Source organism: Neodiprion virginianus, chromosome 2 (genome assembly GCF_021901495.1).
Source record: "Neodiprion virginianus isolate iyNeoVirg1 chromosome 2, iyNeoVirg1.1, whole genome shotgun sequence".
NCBI lineage: Eukaryota > Metazoa > Arthropoda > Insecta > Hymenoptera > Diprionidae > Neodiprion > Neodiprion virginianus.
The window spans coordinates 27,056,558-27,073,023 of NC_060878.1; the positions used below are offsets into that span (position 1 = coordinate 27,056,558).

At 36.9% G+C, this 16,466-nt stretch overlaps 2 protein-coding genes across 2 annotated transcripts in view; one reads left to right on the forward strand and one right to left on the reverse strand.

The window, feature by feature from the left end:
* LOC124299136 (kelch-like protein diablo) overlaps positions 1-16,466 on the forward strand; it is a 136,605-nt gene that overhangs the window by 18,869 nt on the left and 101,270 nt on the right. The gene's annotated exons all lie outside the window — the stretch shown is intronic.
* LOC124299142 (protein odd-skipped-related 1-like) overlaps positions 9,005-16,466 on the reverse strand; it is a 31,009-nt gene continuing 23,547 nt past the window's right edge. The window contains exon 6 of the mRNA XM_046752128.1: positions 9,005-12,770. Coding sequence (XP_046608084.1) covers positions 12,484-12,770 — 287 coding nt within the window. The 3' untranslated portion in view covers positions 9,005-12,483. The remainder of the gene's footprint in view (positions 12,771-16,466) is intronic.

The window sequence follows — 16,466 nt, forward strand, 5'->3', positions numbered from 1 at the left end:
CTGGCAGTGATTTTTTGATAATTTTTTAACGACTGTATAGTAAATAATTTTTTTTTACGCAGGCCCTGTAATTGCATCGAATTTCTCAACTAAAAAATATCAATTTCTTGATTGGAGACATCTTTTAACCTGTTTGAATTGAGTTTTTTTTTTTTTTTTTACCGACCGAATTATAAGAGTAATCTAGAGCAATCAAATTAGGTAAGAGCGGCTCGTGAGCTCCAAAAATTACCGATAAATAGAAGAGACGATACAATCGAAAAACAGAAAAAATTTCTCTGTATTTTCTTCGTATTTTCTCAGCTTCTATTTCCACAATGCTCTCGAAGACTTTTTTAATTCCTCAGATTACAGTTGATGGAAATAGGCTCCTATGCATACATTCTGAAATGATAAACTTTAGAGTTCTAGTAATCACAAAAGAACGAAAAATATGTTCAACTACTCTCTATTTTCCGTTAAAGTTACATCAGCTTTTGGGAAACGCTAAATTCAATACTTAAGTACACTATACTGAGCCAATTTTCCAGTCGATAATTTTCAATCATCCGCTGTTAAAATATTTATCCTTCCATACAGTTTAAGCTGTTACTTGATTAAATTATTCAAGAAAGGCATATGGCAAAAATACTTTGAGAACGTTCTTACTTGATGATTATTCGTCAAAAATAGATCTTTTTTGAGAAAACGTATCTTGCGCAGAAGCAATGAATAAATAAAACATGAAAAATCAAGTCCGTGAATCATTCGTTTGATTCATGTCGTATTGTGAATATGGTAATAAAGGGTAAAAATTTGAGAACCTCAAATTTAAGGAAGGAAGCAGCCTCGGCAACGCAAATTCCAGGGTAAAAACATGGAGATCGTTGACCAGAATCAACCCGACGCGCTGCGATCAATTCAGTTCTTCACCGTGGAATTATCATAACAAAAGCTGGGTAATCGGATCTCGACTCAGGTGGTCCCGCAGGGCGGCGGGTCTGGGACCAGGAAGTGAAAATGAAGATTTTAGAGCTAAACAGGCTCTTCGTGTATATCCATCCGGTAATGACGCGCGCCACGGATGGAAGCCAGTCAATTGGCTCCAGACGCGACGCATCGCCACAAACAAGATCCCTTCACTCCGGCTATCACACCAGACTCCGCAATCGTTCGAAAAACGCTTCTATTGTTGTATCGTCGTCCGTTATAACCGCTCGCATAGAAAATCGGTAACATATGTTACCTAATGCAACTTAGAGTGGTTAGTTCGGACTACAATTCCGACTCTTACCCCTATACATAGCCCCAGGAGATGCACAATGGAAGATGTTTCCCGTCTTTACCTCGATTCACGCCCAAGATGTTGAAAAAAGAAATAATGATATTCTGCAGATTACACCACATCCACCCCGTTTCAGAGGGTTAAACGTATAATACTCTTTGATACGATGCGTCAACGAGCCTCGGATTTCAAGACTTCCAAGTCTTTGGTGAACTTTTTCAATTCACGGGACATCGTATTGGCTCCGGATCTCTTTTTCTTGTCACAATTTGACTGTAACCTACGTCAGTGTGGTATCGTAACTGAGTCACAGATCGAGTCTTGGGTCTTCCCGCGGTGATATTTTTACATCGATTCGGGATTGCAGTTAAACGTGAGATTGGAAACGAGATATCTATTTATGCTCTGTGAACAGTTTTGTCGCTACATCTTAAATATCTAAAAATTTGTACTTTCAGCTTCGATTAATCCGGTATTATTAATTTCGATTTCCCTGAGTACATTATTTTCCGACAAACTGAAACATTTTGTCAAGTTTTATCACCGCAGTCAGTTATTACTTAGTGGCAACAATGCCAGTATTCAAAGTTCAATTGAAAAATGACTTCGATTTTTCACTATACTCAAAACTTGTGAAAGTTTATGCCTTCGAATGATTTTTGTTGCTTTGCTATTTGTAAAAATCTATCTTCAAAACTTTTTCAACTAAATCTTACCATTTGTAGGTACTTTATTCTGTGTTCGTCGCGATTCGAACAGAAGTCTCTATTTTTCTGAAAATTTCAATATTCTACAACACGTGCAGAGTTTTTAAGAGAACGTCGGCCAAGTTTTGCACCAAATACTTCCAAATACGATGTAAAACTCTCTCACGTTAAGCGGTGAGTTGACATAACGATACTATGATGACTCGTAGCAGTCATCAGTCAACGATTAGTCAACAATAAAAGCTGGCCAAGCCTTCCCGAATCACCGAAGCACCAACTATTTTAAATCCGTACATCTCGAAAAAAATTCGCATCACCTCCATAACCATCATAACCCATGTTTGACAGGTAAAGCTTAAATTGACAAGCTTGCATGAAAATGCTGTTTCAATATTTCCCCTCGCTACGTGTCTGCAGTCATTCGCACCTCCCAATTCCTACAAACAAATGTCCGTCAAATCTGAAGCTTATAATCTGAAACACGGAGACACACGAATCATTGCATCGCGCATGCGCGATGAGTGGAAATACAACGGAGCGCAAAAATTACACGTATCCAAGGGTTGGAAATTTTCTCCAGCAAATCGTCTCGGGTCGCCGATTCCGGCTGATGTTTTTTTCTCCTAGACCGGCATTCATCCCTCGATCGGATCCTAGGCTAACGAGGGTGTCGTCCGGCGCACGACCCACCATGGTCTATAATTTGTTCGACCGCTTACGCCTGCGGTCGGACCGTCCGACCGTCACGCACCACGGCCGTTAGCCTCACGGATGCATACCGATTTCTTAAGCGCTCTTCATTCATATGGAAATAGATTAAACAGCCATCCAACGAACCCGATATCACAGGGTAAATAAAGTGACCGGCCCTAAAGTCTTTTCCATTCTCTCTATCCTCTCTTTGTTCTTATTATATTCTTGCTCATATTTTAACCTCTATACTTATTTATTTATTTATAATATTATTTCTTTATTTATTTATTTATTTTTTTTTTTTTAACTTATTATTTCTGTACCTTAGATCTTTATTTTTTACTCACCTTCGTTCTATTCACTTTCGTCTATTTTTATCTCCCTCTTTAGTTATTCTTTTTCACACTGAGAGAAATTTTTTGTTCCGGTTACCGCTCAGTCCTTGACTATTTTCATTTTTTACCACAATCGAAAAATGTAGTTCTAGGTAGAAAATGAAAATTAGTTTTCTAGCTGTTACCGGAAAGTCTAGTATCCGTTACTATTCTTTCTCGTTACGATCACTGTTGATATATTTTCTTGCAACTGTTGCGAAAATTTAATGCTTGTGCCACAATAAATTAACGTTAAAGTCTTGTCCAACTAAAAAAGTAGAGTAAACCTCAAAAACTTATTTTGCGTTGCAATTACCAAAAAAGGATCGACAACAGCGCAAAATGGTTGGGCGTACCTCGTTTTTCGTAATTCCAACAATATTCAAACAGTTTTTTAACGATACCTGATTTACTGCATTTTTCTACTTACTGCAACAAATGAAATCTTTCTCAGTGCAACCTTAATTTTAATGTATTTTAATTCGTTGTTGGTTTTATTGTAGTTTATACCTATACACATGTTTGTCTCAGGGCAAATAAACGCTTCTATCTATCTATCTATCTCTCTTTGTTATAACATTCTGCTTTACAGCACCATTATATGAATTTGTTAATTTTAGTATTATTTTTCCTGTATTTATTTATTTTTTTCTTCGTCAAAGGCTCACCATGGCATAATTATACTAATCTATCGATCAATAAATCAATCTTTGTTTCCTGTTTCTGATCTCCTTTGCTCGAACTCGTCTCACGAGGCACTTTGTTACTCTCCCTGATTCTCAGGGAAAACACTTTGCTTCGAACGAGGCGGAGCAAAAAAGGATTTTACATTGATTTGCGACTCCCATGTGAACCATCATCGTTTCTCAATAATGAATTTGCTTGTCCCATAATGTTACTTCAGGTCGAAATGGACGCTCCGGGAACTCTTGGGTTTTTCTACACCTATAATACCGTATTCGAAACTTAACTAACCGTGAAATCATTACGTGCAGAACGTAAATGGAACGGAGAATTACGGATCTTTTCAACCGTTAAATTCTATTCGTTGCCGCTTACAGCGGATAATGTTATTCAAAATCTGATTGCTAGTAAAATTAACCTGTACTAGTCAGTGATTATTGTGTGAAAATTAGAATGATTCAACGTTAAGGGAACGTTCTTAACGAACTTTGATTTCATTGATTTTTGAATGATAAAATTAAATAATCAAATTGAATAATTCGGATACCGCGTTAAATTGAAATACTAAATACTAACTATGAGCATTTTTAAGAACAAATATTGGTTATATCTCTTTTAGTCCATTTTGCATTGTGAGCTTTCGTTCTTTGATGCATGGTCTCTTCTTTTATAATACAAATAATGAAACTATACTCATAAATAATGATCAATTTCAAACTACCTCCTCAACACAGAACCAACAAAGAAACGCAAAAATACTCAAGTCACAAATTCCGATCGATATAATTGCAGAAGTCGCTTGTACGTCTCATTCCATTGCAGACGGTCTTTTATATTTTCCTGCAATGGATGCATTGCGCTACGTGTGTTTTCAAGTTTTATAAATAGAAAAGAAAAATTGATTTTTCAAACTTTTATAAACTTTTAAACGCACCACGCGTACAAACGTACACGTAATATCGCCACCCATTGCGATCGTACCAGCGATATATGCTTGCATACTTGATGAAGTATTGTATTGTAGGAAAATTCTCTGACATCGGCCAATCGAGTTGGCACGAATGTTTGACACGTGCTTTCGTGTGCTGGCGAGACAAACGCGCCGACGAATTTCAATATCATCATGATCATTATTCTCAGTATCACCGTTCTAAAAAATACTGATACTCGTCGAATCGCAGAAATCCGGTATCGGAATATCAAGACGAAAAATTAGGTCAAACTCGTTTACTCAGGTGAGAGTTGATTGCGACGAGGTTTAAACGAGAATTAATGTCTAAATATTCGAGGACACCGTTCTATCAATTCAACTGATTAACCGCGTTTCTTTAAAATTCTGGTTGTGGCGTGCTTTCAAAGAGGCTTTTACGTTGAAAATCGGTCCAGTCGTTCAAGATAAGGTTTGAATCTTGACAGCGTGAGACACGTACTTCAAAAAGGTTCGCTCATGTATCGACAATTAACGTGGAATATTTTGACCAAGGATTGTTAAGGATAGCAAGATAAATAAGACATTTTAATATGGTTGATTTAACACACCATATTTTTGGAAAGTTCGATTAGAAGCTTTTTGCAACACCTGCATGGAAAGTCCATTTTTATGCACCATTTACAAGCACCGAAAGTAGTCTTTTATACACATGTGCGGGAAAAACTTTCGCGCGCTGCTAGGGGTGTGAGAAAAAAACCTTCGCACATTGCCGGCGGTATAAGATAAACCTTCGCGCATTGCTAGCGGTGTGCGAAAAAGACGGGCGCGCTTTTATCCACAGTTGCGCATTTCGCAAACAGCTGCACTAGCGCCACCGATGGAATAGTTTGTCACTCTTTGCCGTGCTCGACATCGTCACTGAACAGACATCGTGCCGTGGTTTCGTGTAAAAATAATCGTGCATGTCGGACTTTCCGTTACAGGTGTAGCAAAAAATAGAGTTCGATACTAGTGCGAAAGTTGGCAATGCCTATCTCGCGTGAATGCGCCACACTCGCCCTTCAACTCGTCTACGGGCTCGTGCTGCGCCTTCCGCTTGTGCGGGCATTGCCACCTTCGCGCACTAGTATCGAAAAACACTATGTTGAACGTGCGTAAGGCGTTCCCATTAGCGAACGATGCGGTAAAACGCCGTCAGCGCATGCGCTCAAGACAAGTGCTCGATTTTACACACTACGGTTTTCTTTGGCGCACGCGCTCTTTCGAATAATTCAATTTAACCTGCCAAGCCTGCTAATCAATAACGTGAATTAAATTGGAGCTAAAATTATTTCAACTAGTTAATAAAGAACAGAAATTATTTTGACAATTACTCAACAAGTTATTGAATCTATATTTTTCCAAGTTTCCAAAGTGAAGTCAACCTACAACGTTTCCCTTCACTGAGACAAGTTTTTAGTTCCGGTTACCGCTCAGTCCTCTATTTTCATTTTTTATCACAATCGAAAAATATTGTTGTAGGTTGAAAATTAAAATTTGTTTTATAGCTGTTGCCGGAAGTCTTGTACCCATTAGTATTCTTTCTCATCACGATCGCTGGTACTATATTTTCTTGCTACTGTTGCGAAAATTTAATGCTCGTGCAACGATAAATTGACGTTAAAGCCGTATTTAACTAATAAAGTAGAGTAAAACGAAGAAACTGATTTTGCGTTGCAATTACCAAAAAAGGATCGACGATAGCGCAAAATGGTTAGGCGTACCTCGTTTTTCGTAATTCCAACAATATTCAAACAGTTTTTTTTAACGAAACCTCTTTTACTGAAGTTTTCCAGTTACTGTAACAAACGAAATTTTTCTCAGTGTTTAACAACAATTATGTACGGTCTCAGAGCCGTGGTGGAGATTTTTCCCTGCAGTTTTTGCGGTCTATAAACAATGGGTACATGTTTATTTGAAAACAATACAGCCGTGACCCTTTTTTGCTCAGTGTATGTAGCCTAGCGCACGAGGGGGGAAAGCCGTCAACTTTTTCCTTAATGAATAGTTTACCGGCTTGGCTCATCAGCCGTAATCAGGTACCGTTTCGAAGACCGTTGATTGCCTAGCGAGGCACAATTACGTATGAATATTAACCCGCGTACAGCTCGTTATGCCTCTGCACGATTTTACCTTATACCAGGTTTGTTTTAGTCGCGACTTTTAACGACCCATTATTTTAGGGCGGGATTTGGAGAGCCTAGGGATTTGAATACGTTCGACTCTACCCACGCGTGTCTACGCGATGTGTGGAAGTGTGTATGATTCTAAAAAATTGCCTGCCTACTCTTATATAAATTATTATCGGCCGTCTCTAAGGGGGCGAGCAAACCCTGCACGGTTATCGTTAGCCAAGGTAATCGCGAGCAGCGTATTCACGTGTTAGTTTCTTGGCTTATATTTGCCAGCTAGACGATAATTTTGTGTTTCGGTCAAACAACGAATGTGATTATTACATCGTTCCGTGGTTAATTAGCGAGGATAATTATCATGGCTAATTAGACTGCCGGGAAACCACGTATATTCATATTCGATTTCTTCACTACCACTCCACGACTCACTGGCTTCGTAGATTGCTCAACCTGCGTTACGCCGATAATGAGACCCGGCAAAGAAGACGAATGCTTTTGGCATCCTGATTCTCGCCATTTCGTAAAGCTCAACAAATGAAGCAGGGTGTCATTCGCGGTCGGAAAATGAAAAACTTAAATACACATTCGTGAACTGATTATTCTTATTTTGAGAAAAAATTGATCGGACGAACGACGACTAATTCGCTTTTTCCTCATCGTCAGCCGATGTCGGATGACATTTATTGGAAAATAAGCATTTGCAGATAATTTTCGTGATCTATTTTCAGTTATCGGTATTTGAATTTTCTTTTTTTCTCAAATTAAGGAACAACCTGAATTACATGAAAGATGAAAATTTTATGACACCTAATTTTTAATGTTACTTACATTGCGGTTTTAACATTTGCTAGACAAACAAATCTTAACAAACATTCGACGAGTCACGAACAGTTGAAAATTGGAATTTTTTGAATGATGGTTGTAAGTCGTGAATAATTAATAAACCATATTTACATATGGATTTGCATACGCGACGGTGATTACACGGACAACACTATTTGGAGTGAAAATCACTTTGATCGCGGTTTTTTCACAATTTTCGCAATTCCAACTCCAAAAAAGATTTCAGATTATGGATACCCGAACTTTTGTATACCTACGTATCAGAATTTTTTTGCTTCTGCAATTCTCTTTTCCAAGCAATTTAGCTTTTTCGGAAATTGATCACGATGTAAATGAAGCTATATTTTCCTCATTTGCAAAAATTGAGTTGGGCTGGGCGTCGTTGATTTGGTAGCAACAATCACGTAATTAAATAACGGAAAATCACTTATTTGTGGATGATTGAGTGTAAAACAGCCTTTGCCCGTTTCAAGTATGTTACATTCTTGTTTACCGTCGATTATAAGATCACAATTTGTGTGAATTTGGAGTATTTACGAGATTTCAAGAGGCCCACAATAATGTTGATAAAAATGTACTCAACTGAAATGTACTAACTGAATTCTTGACTAAGGTCGCAGCAAGAGTTTAAAGTATGAAAAATCATCAAGCACCCTGTGCAATGAGTTATCCGTAAATAATCCACGACTAGGTGTTGTGTGGTTCAACAAAGCTGGCATTGTAAAAAATTGTGTGAAACGTATGAAATAATTAAGGAAAATAACAAATATCTCGTAGGAAAAACAATTTTATTCAATCAATATCTTCTTCAGCAATAATAAACATATTTTTTGGTTCTGGTTTCTTTTTCATCGATTATTAACATTAATCATCTCTCGCTGCAATATCAACTTATCCAACTATCTATATCATAGTACAATCATAATTATAGTAATAGTAATAACCTTCATTTAACACTCTTAATCGTGTAATGATATACATAATTGGTGAAATAATAATAGTAATAATAATAATAATAATAATAATAATGATAATGATAATAGTGATAATGATAACCATGTTTCTTCGTGGTATCGTAATTTTCAAATTATCATTCTAAAGTCATGTTCTCCGTATCAACAATTAAACTTACTCAACTTATATTTTATATTACAATATCAGCATGAAGCTGTCTAATTTTTTTTTTGCTTATTTTAATTAATTTTTCTTTGTTTCAAATTTGTCTTGTAACTCTCACTTTCTCACTCCCTTCCTGTCCTTCAAATCTTCACCGTTGTAACGTAATTGAGTTTCACAGGCATGATACACGCCAAGTAACGTGCATTGGTTAATTTTTATTACATTCAATTTCCTGCTTCATAAAGTTATGCCGGAAAAAAAGGAAGCGAGAGAGAGAGAGAGAGAGAGAATAAAAAATCGTCGCACACCGTCGATGCTAGAAAATCATGCGTATTATATTGAATACGACTCGTACCCGTCATACTAATTTTTTCTAATCGCGCAGACTCGCCGCTTCCATTAACCGATCAACAATTACGACGTCAAAACATGAGGGATAAATTTTGCTCTCAGCTCAGCTATGCTTAGCTATTAAACCTATAATTTACAGTATATATAATTTTAATTTTTTGTTTTTTTCTTTTCTCTTATACTGCTAATAAATATCATCGTCAATATCTAATAATCGTTCAATTGTTAGTACATATATTTAGGATTGCTTTTCTTTTCTTTTTTTTTATTTTTTTATTTTTTTTTTTTTTTTTTTTTTTTTTGCTTTGCATATCTTTTTCCCATTCTCATTCGCTTTCGATAATGCCATTTTTCTTTTTTCTTACCAAATTTTACCGTTCATTAATTTTCTATAATATTCAATACGATATCCTGTTAATAATGATAATGATGATGATGCTGATAATAATAATAATAATAATAATAATAATAATAATAATAATAATAATGGTGTTGAGAATAATATTAATTCTATACAATCTGTGGGGGTGCGAATTTATGCATCCAATATGCGTGTGGCGTATAACTACGGGGGCAGGAAGGGTAAACGAGGGTTGTTGATTGAACGTTATTATTAAATACTACATTGGGTCGAAAATCCCAGCGCCGTTTTTCTGGCTCCAGGCTCAACTTAGAATTATCTTTGGTCCTCTAGCCGTTATGATTTTCTGCCAGACAGTAAAAATTTCGATACGTTGATCACGATCAATCCGCCGTTCATTTCGACGCTATATAGAATTTCAATATTATAATCACATTATATTGTGCATATTGTAACGTTGAAGAAATTATAGCCGTACGAATATATCGCTTTAGTGTTTTATAATTATCATTTACAATATTATTTATTCAACGACGATTATATCGGTTTTTTTTTATAGGTATATTGTACAAATTATATATTTACGAAGTTAGATTGAAAATATACATATGTTATATGTATATATAATATATATATTATCATTGGTATTATTACTATTATGCACTGATTTATGGGAAAGTTGGCTATCCTGATGAAATCGTCGTTCACATTTTTTTCCCATTACGTATTTACACCCGTGTGTATTTGTATATTGTAATAGACGATTTTTCACAACTGCCACCGTTCCTCCGTAATACGAAACATAATTTATTTCTTGCGAAACTAAAAAAAAATAAATGAAAAAATAATAAAAACAAGGAATTCAACCGTATGCCGTAAGCATAGTCAGCATCCTTACGAAATTCCGTTGTTAAAAATTTAAGTAAAATTAAGACTCATCGTTCAGCAAACGGGCATATAACGACAGGGGGCTCTGAGTTGTTTTTGCATACGAATTTCTCCGATTTCTTGGTTAAATTTTTCCCTATCTCCACAGACGTTATTAAATCCCTACATATTTTTTCCCCGTTGAATCGTGTTTAGTTTGGTACAAGAAAATTTACACCGATACAGAAGGAAAGACGGCAATCGCGGATCACCGTGTAGTTACGAAACGCTCTTTGTAGGTTACGCAATTATAAATTACAAACAGGGATTTATAAATTTATTTTTTCAAGTCTATAACGCGTCGCATTTTGTGATCCCTCATCAGACGGATCGCTTTGGCTTGTAACGGACCGTGTGTGTGATAATCGCAGGTAACTGGTCGGCCAATCGCCTGGTGATGTTTGTTCCTCTGCCTTTCTCCGCAATCAATGGCTTACGAATTTGGTTCGCATACGTATTTTATATCGACCATTTTTCCGCGATTATTCGTAAATATATAGTTATGTATAGTTACTGTATATATTCGGATATACGTCAGTACATGCGCAATAAATATAGGCATATGGCATTCAGGTATGCTCGTGACATTATCACTCAAGGCACACTAGATATGTATACGATGTGGTCCACGTCATTCGTCGTCCGACCGGCTATCCAATAACTCCTTAATCTTTCACGGGAACGCAGGAAATTTATACGATTCGTGTATGAATAGTTCGAAGCGAGAAAATATATGCCGAACGTAGCTAGGAATGTTTAAAAATTATTTATATTATATATCAGGGTGATCCTTAGATATTTCAAATATAATTTCCTAATATTTGCAAATTTTTATCACAACTCTGACTTGTGCCTCAAAGAGGGTGGAATCCATTCAACTCCTTTCAGGGACATGTCAAATCTGCCCAATGAATTCAGATGAAATTTGGTGTGAGGGGATTTCTTGGGTAGCTGATTAAGAATCAAAATTCGAAATTAAAAAATTCAAAATGGTGGATCCATTATGGCAACATCGAGTGACTGTTAGGGTTTTGGTTCACCGTATTGGATCCGCTACTTTGAATTTTCAAATTTTAATTTCTGGATCGTAATCAGGCATCCAAAAAATCCCCTTACACCAAATTTTATCCAAATCCATTCGATAGATTAGACGCACCCCTGAAAGGGTTGAATCAGGAAATCCACTTTCTTGGAGGCACGAGTTAGAGTTGAAATGAAAATCTGAAAAAATTAGGGTATTATTTTTGAATTACGATCAAAATTCAAAAATGACCTTTTTAAGGACCACCCAAATATATATTTACAGAGAAATTAGATCGTGATAGCTGACTTCCTATACTGCTCTATACAAAACATGCCAATTGTATATGATTACGTTTATGCAGCGTATTACACGATAACAATTATCGATATCAATTCATAATATAATTGTGTGGACGGTAATTAATTGCGATTGTACGTTTAAAAATCTGTACATTGATATGTACATATATGTATATAATATATACGTACATAGTGAATCGCTAACGAGTGAATAGTTTGATCCGCATGCGCTAAAATTGATGAGCAAGCTGAGCAGTTGTTTCGTCAGGGTGACCAACATTAATAAATTCAGACGACAGGTCCCCGCTATGTAGGTAACCTCAAAAATATTGCTCACCCTGACAAAACAACTGCTACTCGAATCTTAGCGCATGCGTGTCGAACCGCGCAGCCGTTAGGAATTCACTCTGTACATTTATACGTGTAAATGAGATTCCTAACACAATTGCCAATGTGCCAACGACTCGCCGAATTAACCGGTTAATTCCCAGATCATCAACGCTTGTGCATTTTCCTAATTCACCCATTATTCCGAAGCTTCGTCACGGTTGACCATTCTCGCTATTCATATCAGGTCGCCACCGCCGCAGGTATAAATCGTAGCATCTCCCTTTTCCTTCAATATTTTCAATGAAATTGAAACCAAAGGTTGAAAGGAGGAAAAACAAAAGGCAAACTTTATCCCCCTTTCCTTTCTTCTCCGGGCTCATCTCATTCGCTCCCTTTGTTATCGGTTCAGCTTGTTTCGGGTACATCTGCGATCATGCGACGATCCGTGGCAGGCGAGTGTGTTATTTGTAGGGAACCGGAGGGCGGCAACGACAGGGAACGATAATCCAAAGCTGGAGCAGCGGGATGCTGGCCTTCGCGATGCCTCCGCAGATCCACCTTCCTTTGGAACGCCTTGTCGCACAAGCCGCACTGGAACGGTTTGTAACCGGTGTGCTTGCGCATGTGCGTTATCAAGTTACTGCTCTGGGAAAATGCTTTTCCGCAAACGACACACTTGTGGGGTTTTTCACCTGCAACAAAAAGCAACGCGATCGCGGTGGTTAAAAGTCCGTCTACGTGAGACTCGATGCTTTAATGGTACGCAATGGTCTTTAAATAACAATTAACCGAGAGTTGCTTCAACCGTGAGAGGGCGCAGCGCCCTTTTCCACCTACCGGCAGAGGGGTGAACTACCGAGCGCATAAATTAAAAGCTGTACATACACACGTATTTCGAATACATACGTCAAACGTCGTAACGTCATGTGTCAAGTTTTAGGTGGAAATGCAAGCAATCGAAACAATGCACATATACAAAGTGTGCGTGCGAGTGTGCATAAGCCGAACAGGTTCTCAGTGCCGGTTAGTCGTCGTATTGACACATGAAAATGCACAATATCTTTTTCGACATGAACATTTTCGTTTTTATCATTTCTCATTCGAGATCACGTCTCTCTCCAAACAGTCTGACAAATCATGTTTTTCGCTAATACATTTATTGTTAAGCACGTATATTGGTACAGGTATTAAATTTTGTTTGCAAGCTCGTTGTAAAATAGCTAATCTGAGCCCAATGCCGATAACAATAACGACAACATCAGAGTCGTTGTTCAATACAACTTTGATTTGTCGCTGTTGTTGCAGTTAATATTTTTATCTTTTCTCAATTTTCTTGAAAAATTTATGTTATTCCGTGCGTACGTCAGATACAATTGGCCGAGTCGCAAGGGCAGATACAGATACAGTACGCGTACAGTATGTACGGTATGCTTGTACATTAACCATGCGGGTGTATAAGTATAGGTTTATTTTTATATGGAGTAATTAGCACACGATGTTGTATGATACTTTGGTTGTTATTGTTTCTTTGAACGAGGCTATCCTAACGCAGCTGAGCTAACCAATTAATCTTTGAGCTGCCGCGCGTACTTACTTACACACGTCGTATGTACGTACATCCACGTATATCCAGTGAATGTAAAATATCGCGTAACAGACGGACGTAGGCGTAGCCTATAAATCTTGCGATTTACATGGTAAGTCCGTAGTTTTCTTCGAACCTAATTAAATTCGTAATAGGAACAAATCGATATACGGCTCCCGGTTTAACTTATGCCCATATCAAACGACAAAATTTCCCATTTCCCCTCAATTTCCGTATTACCCATCGATATATCGACGGACAGATATTTAATATTCAAGCTGGGAGGAAGGGGGTCAATTAAATCTAGCACAGAAGAAACCCAGTATAACTAACTCTACGTAACACTTGTCTATACATTCGTGAGCGAAGAACAAATTGAACTGGTTTTTTTTTTTTTTTTTTTTTTTCAACTTTTCATTGTCGTCATTATTGTTATTATTATTATTAATATTATTATTATTACTTATTTTCTAGCCTACAAAATGTTTCAACGAGTATTACAACCGTGCATGTTCCCATCAACTGCAGCGTCTGAAGTCATGCCGACGTTACAGGTATGTAATATAACAAATCCACGTTATACAGGGATTGTTATTCGCGACGCGACAGACGGTATCGACTGAAAAAATATGTATATATGTATACATATATTTATGTATGTGTGTATGTATACGTACACCAGAGACCGAGTCTTTAACGATCTCAAAATAAGCTTGTTTTTTCTTTATTTCTTTTTTTCTCTTCCTTCCTTTCCGTTTATCTTGTTCTTTTGCTTGTGCTTCTTTCTCTTTGTTCCGCGCATACTTTCGTCTTGTATCATTTTCACGCCCGAGCGGCTGTAACACAGTTTCCATCCACGAGTATTTTTTATCCGAATCGATTGGGGTAATCCTCTAATCATCTAAGACGCGCGAAATCACTTTGAGTGATAAAATTAATTTTGAATGAAAAATTTATTGACCACTCGACGTTTTAATGGAATTAATCAAGTTCCATCGATTGATTCGTTTTTGCAGAAGTTACGATGAAACTATTATTTCCACCTGTACGAACGTAGAGACAGTGATACGCACACGCTTTTAAAGAATACAAATTCAAGTCACTTTGTCTGACTAAGAAAAACACAAGGCACCGACTTCGTCTCGCAATCGTAACCTGACGAACGAATCGTATTCCGCAGTGTAATTATTTTATGCACTTACTTGTTAATTTCCTTATATTATTTCGTCTCCTTGATAATAACTAGATTATACAACCGAGTTTCTGTTGCGTTTTCATTTTATGAAAATTGAATTACTCGTGGAAACAATTAAAGCAGCTGCCACGTGATACGATATTTCTGACCATTGCAAATAATTGTTACACATGATGCTGGTGTTCGTATAATAATTGAAAAAAACAATTAGAGACTCGAGTCGACCTTCGCGTATAATCAATCTTAGAATACATGCATACGTGTGAATGGATAAATATATGGTTAGATAAATGTACACAGATAGTTAGATGTAAATTTATTACGTTGGATAACATGTGTGAACAGATAGACGGAGAGTAGACATGAAAGGAACAAGAGAAAAACATGAGATATATAATAGGGAAGAAAAATACTGAGAACAGAACACATACGGTCTGTACACTGACAATGAGAAAAATTTCATTTGTTACAGTAACTAGAAAAATTCAGTAAAACAGGTATCGTTGAAAAAACTGTTTGAATATCGTTGGAATTACGAAAAACGTGGTACGCGTAACCATTTTGCGCTATCGTCGATACTTTTTTGGCAATCGCAATGCAAAATCAGTTTGTAAGGTTTACTCTACCTTTTTAGTTAAACGAGGTTTTAACGTCAATTTATTGTTGCACGAGCATTAAATTTTCGCAACAGTTGCAAGAAAATATAGCAACAGTGATCGTAACGAGAAAGAATAGTAACGGATACTAGACTTTCCGTTAACAGCTAGAAAACTAAATTTCATTTTCTACCTGGAACTATATTTTTCGATTGTGGTAAAAAATGAAAATAGTTAAGGACTGAGCGGTAACCGGAACTAAAAATTTCTCTCAGTGTAGTTCGTAATAGCGTTGAAATTGAAACATGAGTGTAACGAAAAAATTGCGATATAACAGCAATATATACAGTAAAAAGGTACAAGACTAAAAATAAATGATATAAGATAATTGATAGTAAAAATAAGTGAAAATTTCTGGAAATACGCTCGAAGAATTTAGGAGTTTGTCGTTCGATTAAATGCTACGTAAATCGTAACGCGTTATCTATCAAGCGGTGTGTGTTTACGTAAAAATTGTAAGGCCCTTTCACAGGCTATGTTTACTCGTCGTATCGTTAAATCAAATTAGTTTACGACTTTTTATTCGAAGGGATATAATATTATACGAGCACCGGCACCTTCCTCCTCTCCTCTCGCCTCAACGTTCCAACGCATGAGGCCATTATTACCCCGGTAAATGGTCGGACAATTACATCATCAATCAATGGTGTTGTTGCCAGGTACGAGAGTGGCTTGAAAAAAAAAAAAACGGGGGTCTCCGGTAAATCGTTATCTCAACATCCCAAAGGCAGTGACTCTGGCATCCCAATTTTATTGTTAGACAAAGATCTATTTCTTCTTTTTCGAATTGCTCGCATTAAAAAAAATAAAATAAAAAAACAGTCAGTCGTACCTCGCCATCTCATTATCGCGAAATTACTACGAAAAAATACGAAGGAACGAAACAGCCACGTTCGTATGTACTCGGCAATTAACGTAATTAATTGTCAACGTGGATTCGACGTTCCCCTTC